Raw genomic sequence first — 25,545 nt, forward strand, 5'->3', positions numbered from 1 at the left:
CAGCAGGAATTTCTGCATGGTTAACTTTATTCACTCAGTCCCTCATACCACAGTAAATATTTCTTTCAAGCCTTTGGCCAATATATGAAGGCAGCATGTCATCTTGTTTGCACATCTGCTCGAGTGGCGAGGAGTCAATAAAGACAGTGAGAACACCTAGACAGCTACAGCTGCACATCCTTGACCACACACATCCTACCAACACTACAGAAACAGCGACTGCGCTCTGGATCTCGACCTGCTGGAAGAAAAGCCCTTACCAACACCTGCAGCAAAGCTGCCAGCTCTGCAGGTCCTCAGGCTGCTGCGAGAGCAGCTGCGGGTCCCCTCCACCTCGCAGACCCCTTCCCCCCCCAGGCCTCCTCCTGGGGGCTGCCCCGGCCCCACAAGCGCTTTCCCACCCGCAAGACCCCCAGCCGGCCCTGCCAGGCCTGTAAGAGCTGAGGGCCCCACACAGGGCCCGGCAGCCCCCCATCTTTTGGCAAATGGGGGGGGGGGGGGGAACCATTTGCCCCCTCCATGCCAGCGTTGGTGAGGGCCACGCCGCAGCTGGACTACATGTCCCAGCATGCCGCGCGCCGGCAGCCCGTCGAAACAAGCAGCTCCTCGCGCGCGGCATGCCGGGAGTTGTAGTTCCCGGCAGTCCCCCCGCTATACAGGGAAGCGAGCAAGTCACCGCTTGCCCTGGAGCCTCACCTGATCTCGTCGGCCGTGTACATGCCGAAGGAGACCCTAACCAGCCGCCGCCACGGCACCACCTTCGGCGGCCTCATGGCGAACGAGCGAGCCCTCGCCGGCCAACGCTTTGCCAAGGCTGCTGCGCCACGGGCAGCACCACGCGGGTCCCTGCCGCGGCGGCGGGGCGGGGCCGGGCGATACCACCGCCGCGGAGGGGCGGCCGGAGCTACGGCCTGTCCCTGCGCCTCCTCCCCGCAGGAGCAGTGGCACCGCCCCGCTTCCGGCGGGGCGCTGCGCGAGCGCCGGCATGGCGGCGCGGCGGCTGGGCGGCAGCTCTTGGCAGCAGATGCGATTGCTGAGCAGGCGGTGGTGCTTGCAGGCGGGCAGCGCCGGGAAACGGGAGCAGAACCGGTAAGGCTTCGCGCTCCCCTCAGCACAGCTAGCGCGGGCCCGGCGGCGCGTTAGGGGAAGCGGTTTGGAGGGGGACATTGAGGCGGGAAGGGCCGCGCAGGCGCAATGGGGGCGGCCGGGTGCTGTGCGCATGCGCCGTGCGGTCTCGGGCGGCTGCCCGCGTGCGCGGCCGTTGCACGGGAAGGGCAGAGGGGCAGCGCCGGTGGGGGGAGGGGGGCGTCCTGTTCTTGAGCCGTTAAACGACTTTTAACGCTGAATCTCAGGAAGAGACACGCTGGGGGAGCGGTATGCCTGGGGCGAAAGGACCCTGCTGCTCCGAATGCTGCTTATAGGCAGAATGTAACTCCCACTTGAGGTAGCAAAATCATAAATTACAAAATAAATAGGTGCGAAATACAGAAAGAGTACTAACTGCATCATATGACTTTAAACCACACAGCTGCGAATATGTGTTAACTGCTTCTCCCATAAGGTCGAGATCAGTGTTGAAGCATATGCTAATACCATGGCTGTAGCAGGCTTTGTGCCGCGTGTGGTTTGACCCTGCCCATGGCGAAGTGTTAGACTGCACCATGAGTAAAACTTTATTTTAATATAAGCTTTAATTTATGTTAAAAGTGGTAAAAGTTGGCCAATTGCAAGAGAGACTTGGAGTTGTGTCCTGTGAATCTGAACTGAGCGCAAAGCAGCTGCTTCACTGCACACAGCAGAAGCAAGCTTAAGTGAGTGTGTCTTTCATGGCTACGGTTACGCCAGCCTGCTTTCTTCAGCTCTGTAGAAAGCGGAAAGCCACACATAGATATGTCTAGTTTCACTGCTCCCAACTCAGTGTCTTTTGTTTGTTTAAATGCTACTCCTGTCTAAGATGTTTAAGAAAACTAACTGCTTTAAACTTCACTCTGTCCTTAAAAAGGTAGAGTTGTTTTTCTAATTTATATTCCCTGTTAAGGTTTTGAATTAACATTACCACTATAAATTTAAAACTCTGATTGGTTTGTAGGTACTCCTCTAGTAGTACAGCTCTAGAGAAGACTGTGGAAAACTCAGAAGGTATGATGTTTTAATTACTAGTTTCTTATGTGTTTATTTTTGTATCTCCACACAAGGTAGCCAGTGATGAGATAAAGAGGATATTGAATGCCCTCCTCCCCCCTCCCCTTCTCTTTTCTTCTCTGCTTTTTGTGCAGAGATTCCTGGCTTAACTTGCTTGGATACCCTCACCATCAGTTCTTTCCTTAGCTGTGTGTGAATATGCGACTCCATCGTTATTCCCTCTAACTAGGTTTCTGCCTTGCTGTCTTTTCTTGTGAGGATACTCTCCAGCAAATTAAGACTTCATCTCTGTCTTGTCTAGTCTCGTCTCACTAAACCTGTCACTTCTCTTTTGTAAGAATGACGGTACCAAATCAGACTAAAAATCCATCTAACCTGGTATTCTGTCGCCCACAGCAGCAAGATGCGGATGTCTGTCAAAGTGTAAAAATTGGGCACGTGTGTGGTGTATTTCTAGATGCTGTTCTAGCACCAGCAGCTGGTAGCCAAAGTACTTACTGAGCCAGAGGGGTTTATATGCATTTAGTAGCCTTGAATGAAGTTGTTTTGAGTTTTCCAGTTGCTGTTTGAAGCTGTAAAAAGTTTTGATAGCCACAACTTCTGGTAGCAAGGAGTTTCCCACCTTAAAACATGACAGTTTCTTTCACTCTCTTGCTTCTGCTCCATATCCCATACTGTAATTCTGCAGCGTGTTTTGTGGAAGAATAAACTGGGACATTTGGAGCAGTGCTGCACATGGAAACAAATTACTGCCAGTCAGTAACAGCTCATGGAAGCACCAATACAGAGGCAATAGGAAAAGTGCCTCTGCAGACCCTGGGTCTGGGGGTTGTAATGAAGAGTTCACATGTGTTCCTTTGAAGTGGTCTGTACAGTCAGTGGTATCCTTGCTGTAGTCCCGTAGAGTTTTTTTTTTCCCCCTCTGTATCTTTACTTTAATTATCGCTGTTCTCTGTGAGTGGATTTACTAACAGGCTTTGCTGACAACTAGCTGCTTCTTCGCAGTATCCTTTTTTTATTTGTGGTAAAGCTGAGAAGACTGATTTTTGTGGCTGAAATAAGTTAGCTATTGGTGTCAGGGTGTAGGAGCAGGAAATTGGGAGGGTGCGTTGCAGAAGCATTCAGGCAAGCTGAATTGGAAAAAACAAGCAGAGGCAACAAACTTTGAACTAAGGGACTAAGTAGGAAAGGGAGGAAGTGCAAAAGATTTGGGCTCAAGCTGGAAGATCTGACAATAAGGATAACTGAGGAAACTTGGGTGGCGAAATGGGTACAATCTCTCTGATGTAGAAAGGATTATTTGCCTCAGACTTTGACCCCATCTGGGCACAGGACTGCTCGTCTTCCCATCAGTCTTTTTTTATTAACATTGCAATTAATTGTGGTCTACATCAGACTTTGATTTTAAAATCTATGCTTAATAAATGCTTTTAGCTATATTATCTTAAATGAGGGATTTTCATGAAGTTAAGGTAACGTTTTCTTTGGATATTTGTTAGTTTCTAATAATTATTTTAATATTGTTTCTTACAGTTACTCGAGAAGAAATTGTGCTTCCACGAAGGAAAACCTGGTAAGTGTTTGTTTATTGTTGGCAAATATCTTGACCTGGAAAAAATTCATTGTCAGAAAGCTAAATGTAATCTATTTATGCATAAGACTGGAATGGAGATGTACCAAAAACAGTCCTGCATTACTACCTGCTGCAAGTGAGTTTTCTGTCAGGGGAAACAGATGTGTGTGTCTTGTTTATAATTAGTATTTCAGTTGATGGTGTACTGCAGAATTGAAAAAGAAAATTCAAGTTGCTATAATCGTGGATTTAGTGTCCCGTTAGTGGTTTTCCCTCTGACTGGGAGTTCTGGGACTATTCTTAGCTCTTCCTTTCTGTGCAGTATATGCACACTTCACTCCTAACCTTTCTTTTAAAAATAGTTTAGGCACTGCGGTTTTAAGCATAGTTCTGTTTCTTCACAAAAGATCATTTTCACTAGAAATCTGAAGTCTGTTTGACTGTCTACCTCTAGGTATATTTTGTTCGGCAAAATCAACGTGGCCATTGACAGCCTGTTGAATAAAATCCTTACTAGAAGTAACACAGCTGAACAAAAGTGATTTTGTTAGGATTGTCCTAATGTTTTAAAGTGCTTATGTCCTAATGTTTTAAAGCGCTTAAGATGAAATCAAATGATTATTCGGAAAAACTAAATTTATAGCCAAACTGTGTCTTCATGTAAACCCAAAATAAGACGACCTTCAGCTGGAAGCCTTAGCATTTTCTCTTTTTGTATTCTTATTTATACTCATTTACTGTCTGCCAGAACAGGACATTAATATGTAGTGAGTGTTAGCTTGAGGAAAAATGCTAAATAACTACCTCCTGAAATACTTTGTGTTTTGTTTACCTTCATGTGTTTACTTTCCAAATATGTTCCATCCATATGAGGTGATTCAGTTGTCTGATTCTACTAGGGCTATACAAATAGCTTAAATTTATGCCTGTTTTACCTCAGCATTTCTTAGGATCTGTCCATGGTTCTGTTTTTGTTATTAACTTAACATTGTAAATGGCTATGAAAATTCCTGGTAACATAGTAGCCTGCTATTTTGTTCACACATTCAGACCAGCACAGTGTCATGTAATATTCTTTGTCTCTTTTTTTCTCCTGGGTAAATGACTGCGTTCTCAAGGCTTTCAGAGGCCTGTTCGCTGTTTGCCTGAAACACAGCCAAAGTCTTAAGGACGTGCAGGCACAGGAGTCTGGCGAAATCTAGCTTTCATTCAAGATTTGTCTTGAAGAGAGACTACTACATCTGGCATTAAGAGATGGGATAGTCTTTAGGGACTCGGAGAAAATTCTTTTCTGTCCTTACCTTGTATTCTTCTATTGATACTTTATAACAAAGGCAGTGGTGGTAACAGGAAGCATGCATGTTTTTTGGGTATTCCTCAAAGTCTTGGTCTTACTCCCTTATTTGGGCTGCATGAAATGTAATGCACGAGATTCAAAGTCTGCAACCCAATGTTAATCAAAGCTCCTTTACTTTTAGGGGTAAGCTAGCAGTTCTTCAAGCACTGGCTTCTACAGTGAACAGGGTAAGTAGTTCTGTTAAGACCGTGGAAATAGGTTGAGTTTTCCATCTCATGCATTGGACTGTCACTCAAAAGGATCTGATTTCTGCCTTGACCGTAAAAGAAAAATAGGACTTTTACATCAGATTGTACGGGATTTTCACTTTCGCTTGACACTCTTTGCTGTGTCTGTAAAGCTCCTTTACCAGTTCAGTTTCCCAGTCCAGACTGCTTCTGCCCAATCTCAATGTAGAACTCATGTCTTGAAGGAGCAGACAGGCTCTATTCTTGCCAGGCCAAGAGCTGTAAATACTATGGTGCCATTCTTTAATACTGGACCACTGATACAAGATGAGTCTGTGCCATGCTTATAGTTTGAATTTGTCTTTTGTGACTTCTGAAGGTAATGAAAAAGATCTTTGTTTCAATTAACATCATTCGCGCTTTCAAAGAATGCTAGTTTCTGCTGGCCTTGGAACCTCAAAGTAGTCAAAAATCTGCCAAATTGCTACTTACCAACATCTTAAGTCCTCAAAACACAGTGGATCATCCTTACCTTTAATATTATGATCATCCTTAATATTATTATTAATCTAAGTCGTATGAAAAACACTACTTCAGATCTTTATAATGACAATCAGATGCATCTTACAAATGACAGTGAGTAATCCAAAGCTTTTAGTTTGCGTTGCTGTGTGGTGCTGGCTCTGTATTGGGGCATTAAGGGATTGCGGAAGAAGGTCTGAATATGCAGCATGAGTAAGAAAGATTGAATTTCATGATGTTCTGCACAGAACAGAGCAAACTCAGGATGTTATTTTGATTTGAAAGTTTCTCCTTCGCTTTGCTGTGATGTAAAATGACTCTTGGGTATAGAGAAGCAGAACTTGACCTTTTTAATTAGTGTGCCATTTACATCCATTAGGAGTTGAACTGCCACTAGCTTTTTGATTTACAATATTGCAGACCAATGTGCAGAAATGTCTGTTGGGAATTCTGGAAATTGAAACTGATCCCACAAGTCCCCTGCGCTCCCCAAAGACTATGGTAGTTGGGGGCCCTATTTGCTTTGCAGGGCATGCATTGCTTGTCATGTTATCATAAGGACCCTTTTGTGATCATTATGTTAGCCTGCATATGTATGTGTGTGCAAAGAAAAAGCTCTTAAAGCCATTTCCAAAGAGAATGACCGCTTTTGAACAAGCGTTTTGTTTTTTAAATGGGCATCAGGTCATGGTTATGATGGAACTGTTTGTTGTGCCTTAAACTGCATGGGGCAGTGTGATAGGTCTACAGCATGCCTGTATATACCACCTGTAAGCCTTTGATTCCTCGATTCTCCTTTCTGCAGGATCCTACTGCTGCTCATTATATGTTCCAAGATGACCCTTTCCTTATGCCAAGAAATACAGCCAGTTCTGTAAGTACTTTCTTTGAGATCTTTGATAGCTTCCTCCCTCCCAGACTATGGGAACTCTAGCCTATTGTTGTTTTGTTTTAATTACAAAATAAAATGAAATATCTATTCAGAATTTTTTTTATCTGTGTGTTTCTTAACTCATGATGATTGTAAAGATCTTCTGGATACAAAAAGATTATACAAAATTATCTTTTTATTCCTACCCCTGTAGGGAGCTGCCAGCTGCCACAGCTCTGTTAACATTCCTGTGGGTTAGTGCCTTATCTGTTTGGTTATTCCGTTTCTCTGCATTCATAGTTCATTAAATAAATCCAACAGTAATTCTTTAGGTGAGGCTTTCAACATACTAAGGCTATTACTTATATACCTTGGATACAGAATGTGAAGATATTGTGGTGCAAGTGTTGAGATTTTGTGCTTAAAATTTAGTTAAATTTGACTCAAGTTTGTGAACTGGAATGCACAAGGTCACTATTTACATGTAGGTTGCTACATAGACTATATGTTATTAGTTATCTGTCCTGACCAAGGTGCAGGAATTTTAATGTTATCACAGGACAGCTGTTAGGTAATTTAGTAGTATTTAGATGAGAGCAGAAAGAGAGAAGGAAAGGGATTTTCTCTTGATGTTCTCTTTGTCTAAGATTAAAGAGCATGATGTTGAGGCAGGAGAAAGCAGAACTGAAAAAGAAGGCAAGAAAGAAGTGTTGTGGGTGACATTAATTAGAATGTAGTGAGAGAAGACCAGGAGCTGGGATGTGTTGTGGCAGATCAGCGACATGGTTAGGAGAGAAGAGAACGTCAGTGGTTCTTTTGCAGACTAGAGATGAATGAAGCTACTGAGAAGTCTGCACAGAGTTGTCAAATGTGAGGAGTTTTCAAAGAAATTGTGGAAGAGGGTCTGGCTTAAGAACTTGAGGAATAGGAGGGAATGAGAATTGGATGATGCTAATGACGCTCTTGGGAAATGACAGACAAGGAGAGAAACTTCCTAATGCTGTACCTCTGAAGAGAAAAGCTTTTGAGCTTGTGGTAGTGGTGCAGCATCTCAGATGTGTGTCTGAGACTAAGCCAAGGGGTGAAGTTCTGTAACGGAGAAGTAAATTGCATTCTCGTTTAAAGAAATTGGCATAAATACTTGAATGTTTATCTGGAGCATTGTCTGATCCGTATGTTCTTCCTAAGAGCTGAAGAGGAAGAATGAGTTAAATTTGATCTCCTCAGAATGTTCAGTGTTACAGAAACTTTTTCCTCATTCTCAGATTCATTTGGCTTTAATTGCATGTTTCTTCTTTGAACTGTTGTTCTCTCTCTTTCCTATGCAGCGTCTACTTTCATTGTCAAAGGAGTCTGGAAGAAGTGCTGCCAAATACATTATTAAGGAATTTCCTCAATATTTTGACAAGACTATTGCGGAGCCTAACATACCAGTAAGATTTTGCTTTTCATTTTCATCCTTTCTGTGCTTTGTCAGATAGCGAAATGACTTGTAAGACTGGGTTCAAAACTAATGTAGAAGGATAATTTTGTTAACTGTTTTGCAGACAGCTATGAAAGAAGTGCTGTATTTTTATGGTGTTTCTGAAGTAAATATTTTGGCTTAGGAATTTATTATCTCAGGCTCTTTGTAAAAATGGGAGATCAAGATGTGTGTTCCTTTATCACCATAGTGACTACTGTTGTTAGGCTGGGAGGGTCAGGAGATCATCAAAGCAGCGTATTACTGGGTGAAGAATAAACATATTTGGCTAGCGTTTTAGCTGTGAGAGGGCTTGAACGTCTGTTTAGCTTGTGCTCTTTGTTTTCAGTGTTTGATGCCTGAGAATCTTACACCTCAGATCGAAGGAGTGAGTGAGGCAGCTCTGAAAGAGCGTATCCACCTCAGAAGAGTGAAAGCTTCTGTGGACCTTTTTGATCAGCTGCTGCAAGCAGGTATGTACTCAGTTGCGAGATTTTGAGCTGGAGCACCACTTACATTGTGCCAAAAAATGGTTTGTTAGCTGGCGTAGCCTTATGCGAGTTAGTCACCTTGAATTAGAACTGTAGAGGAGACCGGTGCATGGGTTTACGCTCAGCTTGTCTGCTTGAATTTGTCTGTGAGGGCACCTAGTTTAACCTGTGCTGAACAGTGGAACTCCTTGTCGCGGCCCGAAGGGAGTTGTTCAGGACGACCTCCCTCCCCTGGGGGCCAAACGACCAAGTTCGTGATGCCCTTGGACTGAATTAAGGTGAAACGACACCAGCCAACCAGTTTTAAGATTTATTAAGGCAAAATGGAATCAACTAACTAGACACGTCCCGCATCACACGTTTAGGAAAAAGAGAGGAAAAGGGGAAGACAGAGAGAGAAAGACAGATATCACCACCCGTGGATCCAGTGGCGTCCCGTTGGTCCTCTTCTCTTGGGAGTCTCGGGGGCGGGGGGGGGGCGGGGGGCAGCGGCTGGAAGCTCCTGTCTGGTTCCGCTGACTCCGCTCGAGTTCCTCAGTGTCGCAAGCAAGCCCACCCCCTATTCACACAGTCTGCAGTTTTTATAGGTTCTTGCCCCACCTCTGGGAGGTGCTTCCTCGCTTCCCATGCAGATTAACTGTCATGTGCAGTCCGCCCTCTCGGAACCTTCCAGAAACGGGCTAGGGCATCTGGGGGTCTCCTGCTCATGCGCAGATGGCAAATGAGTGTGTGCGGTTCATGCCCTAGAGATGACCTTCTGCCCTTTTTGCGCCCTTTTTACCTCGTGCAGGTGCACGAGGTTGTTTACCTCGCGGACAGCTCCCGGGGGCGCCGGCGCGGCATTGCCAACGCGCCTTGGCAGCAGCGGCTTTGCAGCAGCGGCTTTGCAGCAGCAGCAGCAATGTCGAGACAAAGCCACATGTAGAGAACCCGTCCTCTATGCTCCTTCCTGCTCAGTGTAGTGTACGCTACATCCATAGCGTATTTGGAGACCTAGGCTGTGTATGGAGGCCATTTCATGATTATGGTGCTGGCTTTCACTGCTGACTCTGTTCTGGTGAACTGGTTCTCCAGAATTATTAGGCACTCACTATCCATTGCTGGTCCATCACATCACTTCACAAAAAGTTTTGCTGATCAAGCAGTGGATGATATGGTGTTGATTTTTTTTTTTTTTCTTCCAAAGTGGAAGAATTTGTGATAGGGCAAAGCAAGACCTGTCAGGAGCAGATACAATGTGGTTGAGTAATATTCCACCAGCATAGGCCCTCAGGCAGTAACATACTGGTTGGTATAAGCTACATCTGTGCTGAGCACTTTGCTGCTGTAATGGAATAGCATAGCATGCCAGCTGAGTGCCCCTTCTGTGAACCTGCCCTCAGTAAATGAGTCTTTACGATTTCCTCCCTAATCTGGATCTTATCTCGGTCATGAGCAAATGAGGAGGAGGTAGAAAACTCTTAATTGTCAGAGCCTCTGAGGGAGGAAGATCACTGGGAAGCTGAGACCTCACATCCCCTAACAAATGGAAGCAAGAAGATTACATCAAATCATTCTCTTCACTTGTTGGGTTTAAATACATTTCGTAGGAAAGTGAATCACCCAGTAGTCTTCACAATAGGTTGTAATCCGTGAGTAGTTATGAAAAGCACTTGAAATTTTAGTCGTTGACTTAGGCTTTGGTTATTTGTCGCTCTTGATTGCCCGCTGCCACTCCCCTCTACCACCTGATCTGCAAAAGTCCACCCTCACCAATTCTCTAGGTGGCATCAGTGGAAAATGGGTAGTCTTGTTCAGCGTAAAAAGTGCCTTTTAATGTGACTGGGTTTCTGAAAGTGTTGATTTCACATGCAGTTTTTATAGCTTTGCTAGGGGACACCTTTAAATCAGAAGAGAGCAAAGTGCTGTAATATGGTGCCCAAAAGTGTGCTGACATGCTATAGAATTAATAGCATATTCTTTACTTTCTCTGCAACTGTTGTGCATCCTTATTTTTTTTTTATAGGTAACCCCGTATCTTTGGAGACCACGAACAGCCTTTTAGATTTGTTATGCTTCTATGGAGATGGAGAATCTGCTCAGGAAAAACAGCATGAACAAAAAGGAGATTTGGAAGAACCAGAGGTATGAAAAACTTATTCTATTATTTCTGTCTTAAGTAGTGTAGGAGCATATTGAGGTGAGATCGAGATTTATGTACTGTGGCTACCTGGAAGATGGGGTGAGATGGGTCAGATGCTCTATCTTGAAGGGATGTTTACTGCAGTTATAAAAGTCCTGTGCCTGATCCGCTAGCACGCGTAGTTTCCCTAAAGCTGAACTTAACAACTGGAACCCTGCCAGTTCTGCTGAGCTGTGTTTAAATAGCTGTTTCCCACTGACAGGCATGCTTTTATAGTTCACCTGCAAAGAAGACTTCTAGTATCTCTAGTGTAGTTCAGCCAGTTTATTTTCTTCCTGTCTGGACCCTAATAACTGAGTTTTAATGAGGGCACGAGTTCCCTGTGTCACCTTGGAATATCAGTTGATCGAGTACAGCAGTAGATATCTTAAACAATAGCTCTTTCCCCCTCATCAGTTTACCCAAGGATAGTTTTATAGATCATGTGATATAGTCCAATGGTTTCCACTAACTCCACAAAAAAATCAAGCATATATAATTTGTCTTGTTAGTATCTTTAATAAACAGTGTATATTTAAGTGTGTTTAACAAACAGTTTTCTTACTTAATTTTTGTTTCCTGCACATTGTAATAGAAATCATTTTAACATAACTCATACAAAACTGCCTTTGGTAGTGTATAAATTGCTGCTGAACTTCTGTATTATTAGCAAATCACATCACTTGATGTGGAATCATAACTTTGAATTCTGAGAAGCTCCTTTCCACAAAAATCTTTTCAGGGGAATGCTTCAGAGCAGAAAAGTCCAAAGAGGCAGTTCCAAAAATCTTTGAACTCGTCTGGCTCTAGATGGAGGTATAGAAAATGCTTCTGATATTCCTGTATTCAATGGGCTGTGCCCATGCATTGTTACTATAACACAGATTGAAAGACTTTTTGGCAACATACAAATGAAAAACTTTTTAGAGGAGATGCAGATCCCTCTATAGCAAACTTTATAGATAACAAGCTTACTTTTCTTACTTGTATCTTAGAAGTATTCCATGCTACTCAAAAATTATTTTTTTCTTTATATTGAATTTGCAAAATCAGCTGACATATTTACAGATACTACTTGTTAAATATAGCTGTATTCGCTAATCTTTTAAAGTGTTGATGGAAATCTAGTAAATGATTACAAAATTGCTCAGTGTCAGGAGTGATATATTTGAATGCTAGCCCTTAGGAGTATAGCCCATTATTTTGTTCTGTATGTTGAATTCTTTTCCTAAAGGTGTCTTTCACTGAATTCTTTGACATGCAACCTGCTTCTTGATTCTAGGGAGAACAACAATGCTGAAAGGATATTTAAGATAATGCCGGAGAGGAACGCACATTCCTATTGCACAATGATCCGTGGGATGGTGAAGGTAAAATTATCCTTCAAGGCTGGGAGGCCTTCTTCAGCTTGTGAAATCTCACATAGGCATAGAGATTGTCAATGTTTTTGTTCATTTGTTTTTGTTCATTTTTTTTTTTCCAGCATGGGGCTCCTGCTAAAGCCTATGACATGTTCACAGACTTGCTGAATGAAAGGCACAAGGGTACGTGTCTCTTCGTTTTGATTGGTGGTCTTCTAAGTATCAGAAGCCAGTTGCTGGGTACATGTATATTCATTTCATGGCAATGATGATTGGCGCAGGGGTACGGACCTCAGCTAGATCATGGGAGCTGAATGCAAACTGCTTATTTCAGTGCAGCTGGCATGTGGCTGGCTCGCTGGAAACATGTTTGCATGAGAACTTCGCCAGAAACTGAGCCATGTTAGAACAAACTGTTCTTCATAGAATATAGTTATCAATTAAAATGAATTATCTTAAATTTTCCAGCTGATGTGCACACTTTCAATGCACTGATTACAGCAGTCCCATATCTGAAGGAGAAGTTCGCAGAAAGATGGGTATTAGTCAAGGTAAGGAGGCAGAGGGTAGAAGTTTGTAGCTGCTACAAGATTAATGCTAAAAACAAGAGCTTCCTAGAAAGTACTAATTTAAACTACTGCTGCAAAGGAAGTACATCAATTTAGACATACAAAGTAATTACTTAGACTGGAAAATGTGCAAAATCAAAACCGTGCACATGCAAAATAATATGCCTTTTAAGAACACAGCTGATCCAAGATCTGCCCAGCCAGAAAGTGACTGGGAAATTAGCTGGGGAGATGAAAAAAAACCCTTTTCAGATAAAAACTATTCTCTGAATTGTAGTTGAAGGTGTTGTGGTGGAAATGGAATTTTGGGGATAGCGTTAGAGGTTCCAGTTCTGATGAGATAACATCAGGACAGAAAACTGGTGAATTTAAAAATCTTGGTGTGCTAGATACAGATCTTCAAGATCTGCCGAAGTGATTTAATTGTGTAGTCCTATTTCTTGGTTAGCTTAATTAAAGATGAGATAGTACTCCCTTTACTGAATGATCAATTGAGGCATAGTCATTCACCTGCAGGGGAAGAGAAGGGTAAGACTGGGGAAATGCTGTGGTCCATAACATGTGAAGTATTAAGGCTTTGGGATATTTTTGTTTGTTTAAGGACTTCCTGAATCACATGGTTCAACAGGAAGTGCAGCCAAATGTACTGACTTTTAATGCTGTACTGAAGACTCTGAGAAGATGTGGTGGCGTAGGCAGAGGTGTATCTTTATCGGTAATAAAGGAAATGAATGCACTTGATATAGGTAAGAGAAACAGAATGGCTGTTATATTCCAGTGCCAATTCCAGAATAGGTAATTTAAGAGAGTTCAGCAGCAAACACAGTGACTTCTAGTTCTAGGGAAGAAATACAAGCATCTGTCACTGTGCTCTTGGCTTTACTATTTGCCTCCTGTTGCGAGGGAATGGAAGGATGAAAGCTGTAATAACTGAGCTGTGGCCACTCAGCAAACCAGTGCCACTGCATTTCAAATTGAATCATAGTCTTCAGAATCTCCATTCAGTGTCGATTACTAATTGTAATATAGTGGATGCATTTAGCCACTCAGGTCAAATAATGAAGCATTTTGATACTTAGAACACTCTTAAGTTTTACGGATACCACTTTGAAATCTGTGGTATTAAGGCTCTTTAGTCTTAAGTTATCAGCTTGTATATCATTATATTGTTACCTGTAATTACATCTGGCTATTAAGAATAGGTGTGTGTATGCAGTGGGGGAGTAGGTCCTGGCCTCTTTTACTCTTTTCTCAGCTGGGTCCTTTTTGTGCTACCGTAGCAGAAATAGCGAATAATGTGAATATATAATCTCAGCAGGCAGCTGAGTTAGCTAGCTTCCTGTAAATGAAGGAGATGTAGTTCACAAGCTGCCCAATTGAGTTCAGGGTTATATACCTACATCTGTACAGGAAAAAAAGCTTTTGTTGCTCTAAATGATGATTTTCGATGATGTCAGCTGATTATTGCAGAGGTGGGGAATATCTGCACAATTGATTTTATGTGCTGTAGAGAGTGCTTTGTCCTAGTAATGTGCATACTGATACACTAGAGGTCTGTTCATGAGCAGAGTAGAAAACTAGTGATGAAATATTTACGCTGTTAATTTGAAGTGTGGGAGCCTAGTTGCTTGCCCCATAACAATATGATATCCCAGCTGATGGTCCACCCTCAGGAGTCATCTCTCCCAGTTATAATGTGTGTCGTGTGAGGTCTGGTCTGGCAGTTGGGTAGAAACTGAGCGAGATGGTAGAATAAATTAGGCACTTGTCTTACTGGAAGGGCTGAAGACAGGGAAGTAGAGCTCAGGCATAAAGCTCAGCCAGTTATGTCAAAGTAACTTCAATGTTTTTGCTTTTCAGAGCCTAGCCTTGCAACATATGAGCATCTTCTCTATATATTTTATCGATCTGGTATGTGCAATATGAACCTGTCTGTGAATGTGTCCTGTTTAACTTCTGTTTTAAAAGTTTCTCAAATTTTATGGGTAAAAGCAGTTGATATGTGACTTTAAAGACAATTTTTTACGTGTGCAATCCCAATCTGTGCTGTCTGATTCTACTTGAGTGAAGAAAAAGCTGCAGAAGATCCTGACCCCTTATAGGGAAAGAAGAGTCCTTGTGCTTTGAGGACTGGTGGAACTGGAAAGAAAGCCAGTTTCCTTTCCATTTGTGGCCTCAAATTGATATAATTGAAGAGCAAATGCTGCACGAGTCAGACTACTGCATATGTGATTTCATAGCCAGTCCTACTCACAGGGAAGAAACTGTAGAGAGAGAGACTCTGCCTTTTGGGGAACTGTTCTGTGATTTGGACCTGTCTTGAAATATTGTTGTGGGGAAAGGTGGGAGCCCAAATGTTGCGAGTCTGTTAGGCAGAAAATCTTGGGCATGGGAGGAGAATAGACACAGTAGTCCTAACTGTGGTCCTTGTGCTATAACACATGTGAAAGAGCTGTTCTGGAGTCTCATTTTGCTGTTTGTAAGTCTCACTGCTCTTTCTAGCACCACCTCCTACTAGACAAACTTCCTGGCCTGTTGTGTTCCTAGCTAGAATGTACTTGAATATTTCTGAATCTGTCCTGTCATGGTGTAGAAATCTGGCAATAGCAGGGCAGCTTTTAGTGCTAATAAAATGGCAGCTGGATTTGAGCACTACAAGCAGGGACAGAGAGAGGAGAATCTTGACAGCTGTTTGCAGTGCTTGTTTCCATTTCCATAGTATACTTACAGATTGGGGTTCTTTACTGAATGAAGCACATAGTGCAGCTGAGATATGATGTCACTTGTCTGTTTTTCCCACAGCTGAGCTTCGCCCATCAACCATCATCACTGAGATAATAGAAGAAGTTGAAAAGAAGAGTTTCACTCCCCAGGACCCAGATGACGGTACTGACAACCTGTTTTTTTTAAGCACTGATGAAAAAGCTACTTAGGGAATTTCAAGTAGTTGTGCCAGCCAGAAGGAATGCGTGCAGCTTGCTTATGTCAGCCCGTTCTGATAATTTTTGGAGACAAAGAACCTGCTCCTTCAGACTCTTCACAGAAATATCACTGTTCAGCAAAGGCAGTGATGATGGACACATGGATACAGACCCTGCCTAAATCGTGGGAACTGAATGAGCTTTTCCACACAGTGGAGGGAGGGAGGGAGGGGGGGAGAGAGAGAAAGAGAGAAAAAAATCTGAACCACTTTGTCTAAACAAGATGTATATGTACACATTCTCTACTGGCCCTCAAAAGTGGGATCCTTCTCATGCTCTTTGTGATTTCTGTTGCTGAATTCAGCTTGACACTTTGAACAAAATTGAGGCTTGTTTTTCCTTAGTGTATTGTTGTTAGCTGTATGTGAACTGACTCTTGCTTGCAGAAACCTCTATGTTCTCTGCAAGGCCTTTCCTTGGCTCAGAGGGTTCTGTAAGCTGTAGCTGAAGTATACACTCAACACTGGAATAACACAGTAATGTCTTCTCCAACTCAAGTGTCAGGTTAAAGAATTAAGTCTTTCAAGGGGTATGTATATTGTGCGTAGAGGTTTTAAGTAAATTGCCTTACAGGTCTTTCTTCCCATTTGCTACCCACAGAGAGCCATTGCTTCAGTCCCTGGTAGCATCCAGTGCTATTATGTTTCCTCTAAAAAAAATTAAAAAAAAAGAAACCTCCAAAATTCTTGCAACACAAATAAAATGAGCTATGGAACAGATAGTTTCTTATGTACATCCTGCTCCCCTGTGGCTTGTTTTGCCAGTTCCTTCATCAGGGAATGTCAGTCTCCTTGCTACTTCGAAATGTCAGTTATGGAGACCAGAGTAAAAGTCTCATGAAATGGGAAGGGGGCATCTGTTTCAGGGGGCAATTGTACGTTCTTGGACAGCTCTGGGGTGTACTGAAGAGGTGAGTCAGCTGCGTGAATACCTGTCTTTGTTGCATGTATTCTCTTCTCCTAGAGTTAATGGTGAAGGAGAGCAAGGTGGCTGCCCTTAACCTGCTGATTTAAAAAATAATGCTCTCTTGAGTCAAACAAGTAAATGTAGCTCTTATAAAACAGCCTAAACTCAAACAGATCATACGTTTAAATCTGTTTCCAAAAGCACAGCAATATAATTGCCTCCAGAACACTGGCTAGCAAAACTCATACCTTGCCGAAGTCTTTAAATATAAAATCAAGATCCCTGCTACATTGTCAGCTTAGCTACCAGTCTGCTTTCTAACTGAAGATGTCTTGTCTGTCCCTTGGCAGGCTGGGTTAATGAGTTGCTCTATGTCTCCTTTAAAGGTGGAAACTAACAGGCTGCACTTTTTTCCCCTTTCAGCCAACTTTTTTGCCACTGCTATGCAAGCGGTAAGTACCTGTTGCCTGCAATTAGAATGAATTATTCTGTTGAGTCCTCCATCTATTTTAGAATTGCTTGTGAGTTTTTCAGCCTGTCATAAAAAGTTCAGCTCTCAGTATCTTTTCCTGCCTCTGCTGCCTTGATCACCTCCTGTAACTTCTCTCTTTTAGTCTGCTGTTTTTTCCTTTATACCTGCTAAACTGCTGACCTGTGTGTCTGCAATGTATGCATCTCAGACAGCTGCACAAGTCCCTGTCTTTCGTGCCCTACCATCTGCTTGCTGATCACACTGCAGCTGTCTGATACTCTCTGTTGCTGATGCTGTCTGTTGAGGTTAGAGGGCAGCTCTTGATTTTGCTCGTTGGGACAATCACACATTTATGTCTCAACTAAAGAAAGTGCCTAGTCAGTGACTGCACTGAGTTGCACCCTGTTGTTAAAACTGTTTGCTTTCAGCTTCATGTGTTTGTGAAGCTGAGTCTAAGATGGAAGTGTTATATTTGGTAGCTTTAAAATCTGACTGGTTTATTCCAGTGCTGCGATCTTAAGGACATCAAGCTTGCCTATAGGTTAAATAAGTCAATGGAAAAGGGAGACAACTGGAAATTCTTAGACATGGATCGGTTAAATGCCTACTGGTAAGTGAAGTGCAGTTTACATTCAGTGTTCATCAATGTCAGAAGGCTGAGTGTGTAAAACCGATTGTAGATGACCATCAAACTCAGTATTTAAAGTTACGCCTCTTTAGAGGTCCCTCTTGCATTGTAGGAAAGTGTTCTGCTGCCGCCAAGAGAGCAGGAAGGAACAAAAGTCTGTAACCCAGCTCTTTCACTGCCTCAGTCTAGCTTAATCCTCATCCAGCCAGTTGTATTTTCCACAATCCTGTTGTCCACTTAGTGTTATCTCCTTACCTTTTATCCTGAAATATAGCCAGGTTTGACCTCTGCATGGTGTTGGAGAGAATAGCTTGCAGGACAACAGATGTGTTTAGGCACCAAACGCCAAGTAATTCCACCATTTGACAATGTAATCATGCCATCTGAAGCATCTTTACCAATGTTATTAAATACTGCAGTCACAGAGCATAATTTAGTGCTTGGACTGGTACTGACCTGATTTGAAGAGAAGCCTATTAGAGCAGTGGAACTAGAGGTGCTGTGATAAATTCATGGAAAAATAGTATCATCAAAATAAGGTGCAGTTTGGGGTGGTTCATATGAACTGACTTCATCTTGCACGTAAATAAATCAAGGCAAATTAATTTCTTGGTATAAAGTTATTTTTCCTATTCCATTTATTGGCTCAAGATCCCAAGCTTGTATTGTGAACTTGGGCAAGTGACCAGGTTAATTCAGCTCACTTCAGTTCTTACTTAACCTTCAGTTGTGTTCAAGGGGTGTTCAGATACCTCAAACCCAGTGTCAGGCAGAGAGATTGCGTTTTGTAGAAACTGTAAAAGGCAGCGGCCTATTTATAACTAATGCTGCTGGTTACCTAGTGCTAGCAGTAATGTTTTTTCCATCAAAAATACTGCTGCTTTTTTAATTGTATTAGGTATTGCAGTTGTACAGTGGGATTTCCATGGCCTGCAATACAAACCTAATCAGAACACCATGATTTGCTGGTGCTTCTGTATGGTTCAGCTGATCTAATTGTTACTAATTGGTACTTTTTGTCCTCCTGTAGGTCAAAATTCTTTTCGCTGCTGTGTATGATGGAACAAATTGATGTTGTCTTGAAATGGTACAAAGAAATGACCCCTTCAGTAAGTGTGTCTTAGTGTAAGCAAGCTTTAAAGCTTTAGTATGGAGAAGTAGTATAGTTATAGTAGACTAAAGTCATTGTCTTCCTTCATCAGCTCTTCTATCCAAGTCCTAGAAATATGTTTGACCTCCTTCAAGCACTGGATGCAGCCAACCACTTGGAAGCGATCCCTTCAGTCTGGGGAGGTTAGTGATGGCCATGTGGCTACCTAGGCAATTTGCTTGATAAAAGTCACGATGAATGTGAAGTGGGAGGGAGGTGGAAGCAATGCTTGTCATTGGACTTGTGACAACATGGGTAACTGTGGTCCAGTCTTCAAAATGTGAACCTGCCACTGGAAGCTTCCCAGTGCCACCCCAGAATCGCCGTGATAAAATGTTTTGGCATGAGGGACACTATTATGTAGTGCGGTGGTGGAGCTGTTGTACCAGAGAAAGGCAGAATTGACATTTTTGCTGGAGGTACAGACTGTCAAATAGATCGCGGTTGTGTCATAGTTAATATTTATCTCTTGGAAAACTGCTTACCAGAGAGTAGTACCTTAATCAGCAGCTTAGGTTTAACTCATTTAAATTCATTGCCTATTTTTTGGGAGACAAGAATGCAGTTAAGGATTTAGCATGCAGAAAATATCTCACTAACTGCCGTCTTTCTCTAAGCAGACATCAAACAGTTGGGATTCAGTAGGAGACAAGACCTGCTGGAGGAGCTTTTGTCTTTGATGAGCAGGGAGCAGCACCCTGAAGAGGTAAGGAGGCCCAGCGAGAAGAGAGTAGAGCATTCTGCATTTCCGAGTATGGCATACACACAGTATTTAGGTGCTGTGTTATTGTCCCTCGTCACTCTTCCAGTGTTCTTCCAATTGACGTGCATATACCAATACAGACACACAGGTTTACGTGAGCCTATGCAGGTCTGCTCTTTATTGTCTTCAGTCAATAGAGAAACCCCAAATTAGCACAAGAAGAGAATTCCTTACAAACCAGGAGTTTGAGAAGGAATCCAGCCCAGCCGCAAGGGCTGTTCAGCCAGAGCTTAGCACATTGCTGGGAGTGCAGAGTGCAAAATTCAGGGATTTTGCCACAAATGTCATTGCAGTAACTGGCTCCTCAAACTGAGGAGGGTTAAAGGCTTGTGTACACCGCAGAGGTCTCTGAACGCAGCTTTCCCACCAAAGTTGTCTTGGAGCTTGCCTAGCGGGGACAGTCCTCCTGACAGAGGAGAGAGACTTTTCTGCCAGGAGTAACCGCTGTTAATTCACAAATTTAGATCATGCGAAGGCAGAAGTTTACCTTATTCCAAAGGCTTAAGAGGAACCTGCTGCAAAGGTATCGGCTGGTAATATTCCTTCTTGGTTTGGCCGATGATGATTAACCGACACATATGCAAACTAGCTAGTGCAGATCCTGCTGGTGGCACTTACCAGACCTGTAGTATCTGTAGGAGAATGTTGGAGGAATGTCACTGAAAAGGATACCTTGATTCTAGAGGTTTTGGCATTAATAGCATAATCTTTTACAGACTCAGCTGGCATTTGCCAAATGTGCTGAAGATATTAAAGCTGCCCACGAGCAATCTGGGAGGGACCAGGCCCCGTTAGAGTGGACAGGCAGTGCACTGGGCCACGTCGTCATGTTGTTCTCCAGGGCTGGGAGAACCCAGGATGCTTGGTACGCCTGTGGCCTTCATGAGTTCTTGTCTTGTTAACACTGTAATTCAAGTCTTAATCACAAAAATCAGAAGCTACTGAGTGATTGCTTTGGGACACTAGTGCAGACAACAGCAGGGAATAAATCCTGCTGGGAATGTTGTGTGTGTGGGGGGGTGTTCTTAATTTTGCTGTTCATTCTCGGCACCAAGTTACAGCTGCCTGTTGTATAAAATGGTTTAGAAGTAAATGTAGCAACTGGCTTAGAGCATCATACACCTGCTTTGGGCAAGGCAGGGGTTGATTATCACTTGAAGTGCTGCTGATTTTCTAGAACTTCCTAATCACCAATTTGTAGAACTCTTTAGAATTTAAACTCTGTAAGAGTTTAATTAGAGTTTAATTAAACTTTTAATTAGAGTTAACATTAATTAACATTATAAAGAAAAATTTTTTAGAACTCTTTAGAATTTAGAAGCTAGAATTTTGTATCCTACATGATTTCAATTCAGAATGCTGACTGAAATACCCAGCCCCCAGCTCACAACCCCAGTTTTGGGCTGTGAGCCATTTTCCATTAAATACAGATAGTCTCTTTACACTGATTCATTTGGAACAAAGAAGTGGCAAGTACCTCCCTAAAAATATGTGAGATTTTAAATTAAAGTTGTCACCAGCTACACTTTTTAATTTTTCTGTAATAGAAATTACTGAGTATCTTAACAGGTGTACACTGCATCTGTGAGAATATGGATGGCAAGGGATCTTTTCCAAATCTGTGGGAAGATCACCTCATTAAATAGAGCTTACAGGTGTTCCAGCAGGTGTTTATACAGGAGACTTAATACCTGCCTCTTTTTTTCTTTTTCTTTTTTTTTTTTTTTTCTGTTGAACAGGAACATGATGGAGCATTTCCAGAAAATCAATAGGATCCCCACGTGAGTACATTCAGGTTCTGACTTCGCATACTGAGTAAACAATGAGTTGTCCATATCTTACTGTTATGTCCTGAGTATGCATATGTGTGTGGTTGTCCCTGTGAGCAGAGGGTGTTTGTTTATAAACTGACACTAATGTTCTGAGATCTTTCTGCATCCCAAACATTATGAAGATGCAAAGGATGGTTTAAGATCCTTGAGATGCCATTGAAAGAAACTCTGGAACATGGACACACAGTCTCACTAATTAACTCTGTATTAGAAATCAGTCTAAGTGGCACCCTTGAACATATGTGTTCACCCCTTGTGCTCAGAAAAAACATTCTAATACACTATTAACCAAGCGTAGGTGCTTCAGAGGTATCTGGATTTCTGAAGATAAGTTTATGAAGTTAAATCCTAAACTGTACATGCTGCCCTCTCAGACTACAAGAGTTACTTTGTCTCAGGATTTTTCCAGGGGGAAATGCCCTATTTAAAGTAGAAAACAATTTCTATGCAAAAGGAATGTGTCTACAAACAAACTGTTTGGTGCTTATGTATTCCCTGAATGTGGTGTTGGAGATGGGATTTTGCCAAGACGCATTAGTTCTGTGTGGCTGACTACACCAGTACAGACGTATGGTACTGTAGGCAGCTTCTTAATGGTGCCTTGTGCATGGCCTTTTCTGCAGGCTTCTGCTAGTGTGGCCCAAGGAAGCATTGATGCTGCCAAGCCATGTCAGAGCCCCTGTCTAAATCTGGGGAGTGGGGAAAGGAGAAGAATCCTCCTTCTGAAATCTCAGTGTAGCTGATAGTCTGTGGCTGCCATGGGTTATGAATGTGAGCGGAAAGGAAGCGGTTTCCCTGCTGTTACCTCATCAGAAGGCTCTTCTGGTTGAAAAGTCCCCTGCTTTCCCTTCTCTGCCATGCGCCTTGCAGCAAACACTTGTTCCCCTGCCTGAAGGCAAGACAGGCGTCTCCAGCAGCTGTCACAGCACTTTGACATGAAATGGAGCTGGCAGACCAGAGCCAACTGTCAGCAGCTCCTTGTGCCCAGACGGTGCAGTAGCCTTTGGCAGTGACAGGCCTGCCTTGGATTTAAAGGCACTGCTCTCATATTGCTCCTTTACTTCTGCCAGCTCCATAAAAGAGGGGCAGGGCCTCATGTGGGGACTATAAAGAAGGGAAGGTTATTTAGGCTGCTGCAAAGGTAAGATCCTGATTCTGAGCAGTGCTGTCTCTGTGCAAGGAAACAGAGGTGTTGCTTTTGGTTAGAGTAGGAGTTCCCAAATCTGTCTGTAGCAAAGGCTGATGTAAAATTTCCCAGCAGCCCTGATATGAGCAGAATTGGGCTGATTCTGAGTGATCTGAGAACCTGTCACCTCCTTTCCCTCTCTAAAGCACATGCTGTAGGTTAATGGCCACCCTGCTTGGGGCCCTGTGAAACAGTAATGTTTGCTTTTCTCTTGCAGTGACCAAGTGATGGATGAATTCTTGAACTGTGCCAAACAAACCAACTGCCCAGATGAGGCAATTAAGCTGGTAAAGCTGGCAGCCTCCTTTGGTCTTCCTTCAACTCTGAAGCTTAAAAGCAGAACAGAGCAGGAATTTGAACTCTCTGAAAAGCAGAAGTAAGCTGGAGTACTTAGTGGTACTGCTTGAAGGGGTATTGCAAACAGGGTGCTGGATGATTGTTCCTTCGCTAAGGCTTTTCTGCCAAGGACAAAATCGGCTTTCCAAATGGTGCACGTCTGTAAAATGGTGCACCTCTGTGTTGACAGTCACTCTGGTTCAGGTCACTTGCGAAAAATCCCTCAGTGTTTGATCCTACACTGTATCCATATCCCACCTGGGAGGGAAGGTAACCTTCCATTTTGGTGTTAGTTGTATCCAGCACTGGGATTTGACAGCACCTTCCTTTCCCAGTGTTTTGCTGCCTGCGTTCACTGTGGCCACTTCAAAGATAGTGTGTATTTCAGGCTAGGAAAAGCAGGGAAATGGTATAGGACAGTTTGCAAGTTCTGAGGATCATGGTTGACCATCAGTACATCGGGCCAGTCAGTTTGTTGCTGAGCTGATGCAGTCAAACTCAGACCAGGGGCCATAGCCTTGAGGGACCACAGTTTGGGAGCCACTGATCCGGTCCAAGGGAATGAATAAATAGAAGTTCCAGCAATCTTGACAGTTGGCCCACCGATTTCTTGGCAACTGCAGTAGTCTGCTTTTTGGAAAGGAGATGGACGTACTCCTACCAAATGCTGGGGGAACCTGTCCTTTGAGAATGGTAGGCATCAGAGAGCTCCTAATGTCCTCTTTGGAGAGGTCTGCCCTGTGTTTTGGATAGCTTGTTTCAAGCAAAAGATTGCAGCAGCTCACTGATCTTTATTGTTTTACATCTACAGGAAGGCATTGGAGAGTATCCAGTCGGATAGCGACAGCAGTGATAGTGACAGCGATAGTGACCGTGATTAGCTGTCCCTCCTGCCTTCCCTTTGGAAAAAGTGGGAGCGACTACTGCTTTGACTCCAGGATGATGCTTTGTGAAGTGAAATGGATTGCTTTGGAGAGATGCTGCGACTCTCTATTTCCTACCTGTGCTACAGCACTTCACACCACTATGATATGGAACTACTTGGCAAGAGTATGATGTCCTCATCAGAGCAAGCTGGAAGCTTTATTGTTTAATGTCCTCAAAAACTTTGAACACAAACATGAGATACACCTGTGCAGTGTCTTCTGAATCACTGCCTGCAAGAACAAGCTGCTGCTGAGCAGCTGAGGCCTGGGGAGCTCCTGTGCAGAGTGCTGCTTTCTGGAGGCTGCTCAGCAGGTGCAAGTGCTTGACAACTTGAGCAAGATCACAATTCCTGTGGCTTAAGCCTGCTCTGGGTTGAATTCCTTTCCTGCTGTCAAGCTTTCATGAGCTACTTAAGTATAAGCTTACTCTGTATATAAACAGTACATAAACATATTAATCACCTGTAGTGTTCTTGCTTGGTGGACCTACAGCACCTACACCACCTTTTGGGTGTTTTGGAACAGGCTGTGGCCTGTAGACTTTAAAGCTGTGATAGAAATAATTTCATTAGCCTCTGTACAGCTGGAGACTGCATCTCAGAAGTGTCTGACATTTAAAATACAGCTAATAATTCCTTAGCTAAAACTACAGAAAGTCTTGCTGCTGGTCTGTGAGAGGATACATGAAGTTCCTGCAGAATGCACTAATAAACCTCCTGAGGGGACTGTTGAGGAAGACAGATGCCTGCCCTGGTCCTTTTCCTGCCTTGCAGTTCACTAGCCCTTAGAGCAGTGTTCTACCTCTGTTCTGAGTTCTTCCAACACTCTTGAATGTTTTTTGAGGTAGTTTAGCTGAAAGTGCCAGGGAAGTTGTGTTCCTTCAGCTGTGGATTAAACCATGCTCCAGTGGAGGGAGTTTACTGCTTTTTCTCCATGCCTGTGAGTCTTACAGTCTGATTCCATTTGTGGAAAGAAACACCTTGATGTGCATTGTGCTGCCGCACAGCAAGTGAGAGTTCACTGCTGTGGGAAGCAGCAGAGGGCTAACTGAGTAATGAGCTTGGGAAGCAGCAGCTGCTGCAGGTTGAACAAACTACAGCTTAAAGGCTAAAACTGAAGTGTTCCTCACATGACACTAAGGACTTGCAGTTCAGCTGTTTTGAAGGCACTTTTTCCTCCAGCAAGTTCAATGTGCCTTCTGCAGCAAATGTTAGGTTACTGTAGGTTAAGGGTTAGAAAATGAACATTTGAGGACTACTCACCCCTTCATTTTTTTTTTTCCAGAGAGTAACTTATGCTCCTTGCTTTACTGTACCAACAGTTCAAAACTGGAATACTGCTAGATACTTAACAACAGAAGGTAGGCCAAGCCCTGAGTTAGTATGCAGTTGCTGAAGGTGTTACTTTAGTTTTTGTTAAACCCAGCTAAATGTGTTGCTCTGACACTACTTTAAGTTATGCCTACTTAAACCTGTACTCATACATGAATGTTTTACAGCTGTTGTACAAATTATTTAATGAATAGAGCCTTGATCACATTAATGAATTCTTACTTCTTGAAAATAGGATGAGTATAGAGATAAGTTTAGTCTTCCTCAGAGAAGTCTTCCACTGAGAAAAGGCTGCTATAATACTATCAGCTGTCATACATAGTTTATTTTAAATAGGAAACTGAACATCAGGAGAAAG

At 43.0% G+C, this 25,545-nt stretch overlaps 2 protein-coding genes and 1 non-coding gene across 3 annotated transcripts in view; 2 read left to right on the plus strand and 1 right to left on the minus strand.

The window, feature by feature from the left end:
* POLR1A (RNA polymerase I subunit A) overlaps positions 1–893 on the minus strand; it is a 39,564-nt gene extending 38,671 nt beyond the window's left edge. The window contains exon 1 of the mRNA XM_026112797.2: positions 697–893. Coding sequence (XP_025968582.2) covers positions 697–773 — 77 coding nt within the window. The 5' untranslated portion in view covers positions 774–893. The remainder of the gene's footprint in view (positions 1–696) is intronic.
* Positions 894–921: 28 nt separating this feature from the next.
* PTCD3 (pentatricopeptide repeat domain 3) lies at positions 922–24,596 on the plus strand. Its single transcript, XM_026112800.2, has 24 exons — positions 922–1,089; positions 2,090–2,139; positions 3,676–3,715; positions 5,194–5,239; positions 6,567–6,635; positions 7,961–8,065; positions 8,444–8,567; positions 10,591–10,709; positions 11,489–11,562; positions 12,029–12,116; positions 12,230–12,290; positions 12,576–12,658; positions 13,278–13,422; positions 14,537–14,587; positions 15,479–15,562; positions 16,987–17,015; positions 17,542–17,645; positions 18,694–18,772; positions 18,866–18,956; positions 19,434–19,519; positions 20,293–20,441; positions 21,316–21,357; positions 22,812–22,970; positions 23,742–24,596. Exons 1-24 carry the CDS (start codon positions 986–988, stop codon positions 23,809–23,811), a joined length of 2,052 nt encoding a protein of 683 aa, XP_025968585.2. The 5' UTR covers positions 922–985; the 3' UTR covers positions 23,812–24,596.
* On the plus strand, positions 12,367–12,509 carry LOC112990809 (small nucleolar RNA SNORD94). The gene has a single exon (XR_003261163.1). It is a non-coding gene; the product is annotated as a small nucleolar RNA SNORD94 (small nucleolar RNA).
* Positions 24,597–25,545: the final 949 nt, after the last annotated feature.

This window comes from Dromaius novaehollandiae, chromosome 4, assembly GCF_036370855.1.
Source record: "Dromaius novaehollandiae isolate bDroNov1 chromosome 4, bDroNov1.hap1, whole genome shotgun sequence".
NCBI lineage: Eukaryota > Metazoa > Chordata > Aves > Casuariiformes > Dromaiidae > Dromaius > Dromaius novaehollandiae.

What these genes read in the sequence shown, in the direction of transcription:
- PTCD3 (XM_026112800.2), top strand. Translation starts at nt 986, where the DNA reads ATGGCGGCGCGGCGGCTGGGCGGCAGCTCTTGGCAGCAGATGCGATTG. An exon ending in GACTGTGGAAAACTCAGAAG is followed by an intron (nt 2,140 to 3,675) that starts GTATGATGTTTT and finishes TGTTTCTTACAG; the next exon opens with TTACTCGAGAAGAAATTGTG. An exon ending in TCCCCAGGACCCAGATGACG is followed by an intron (nt 15,563 to 16,986) that starts GTACTGACAACC and finishes TTCCCCTTTCAG; the next exon opens with CCAACTTTTTTGCCACTGCT.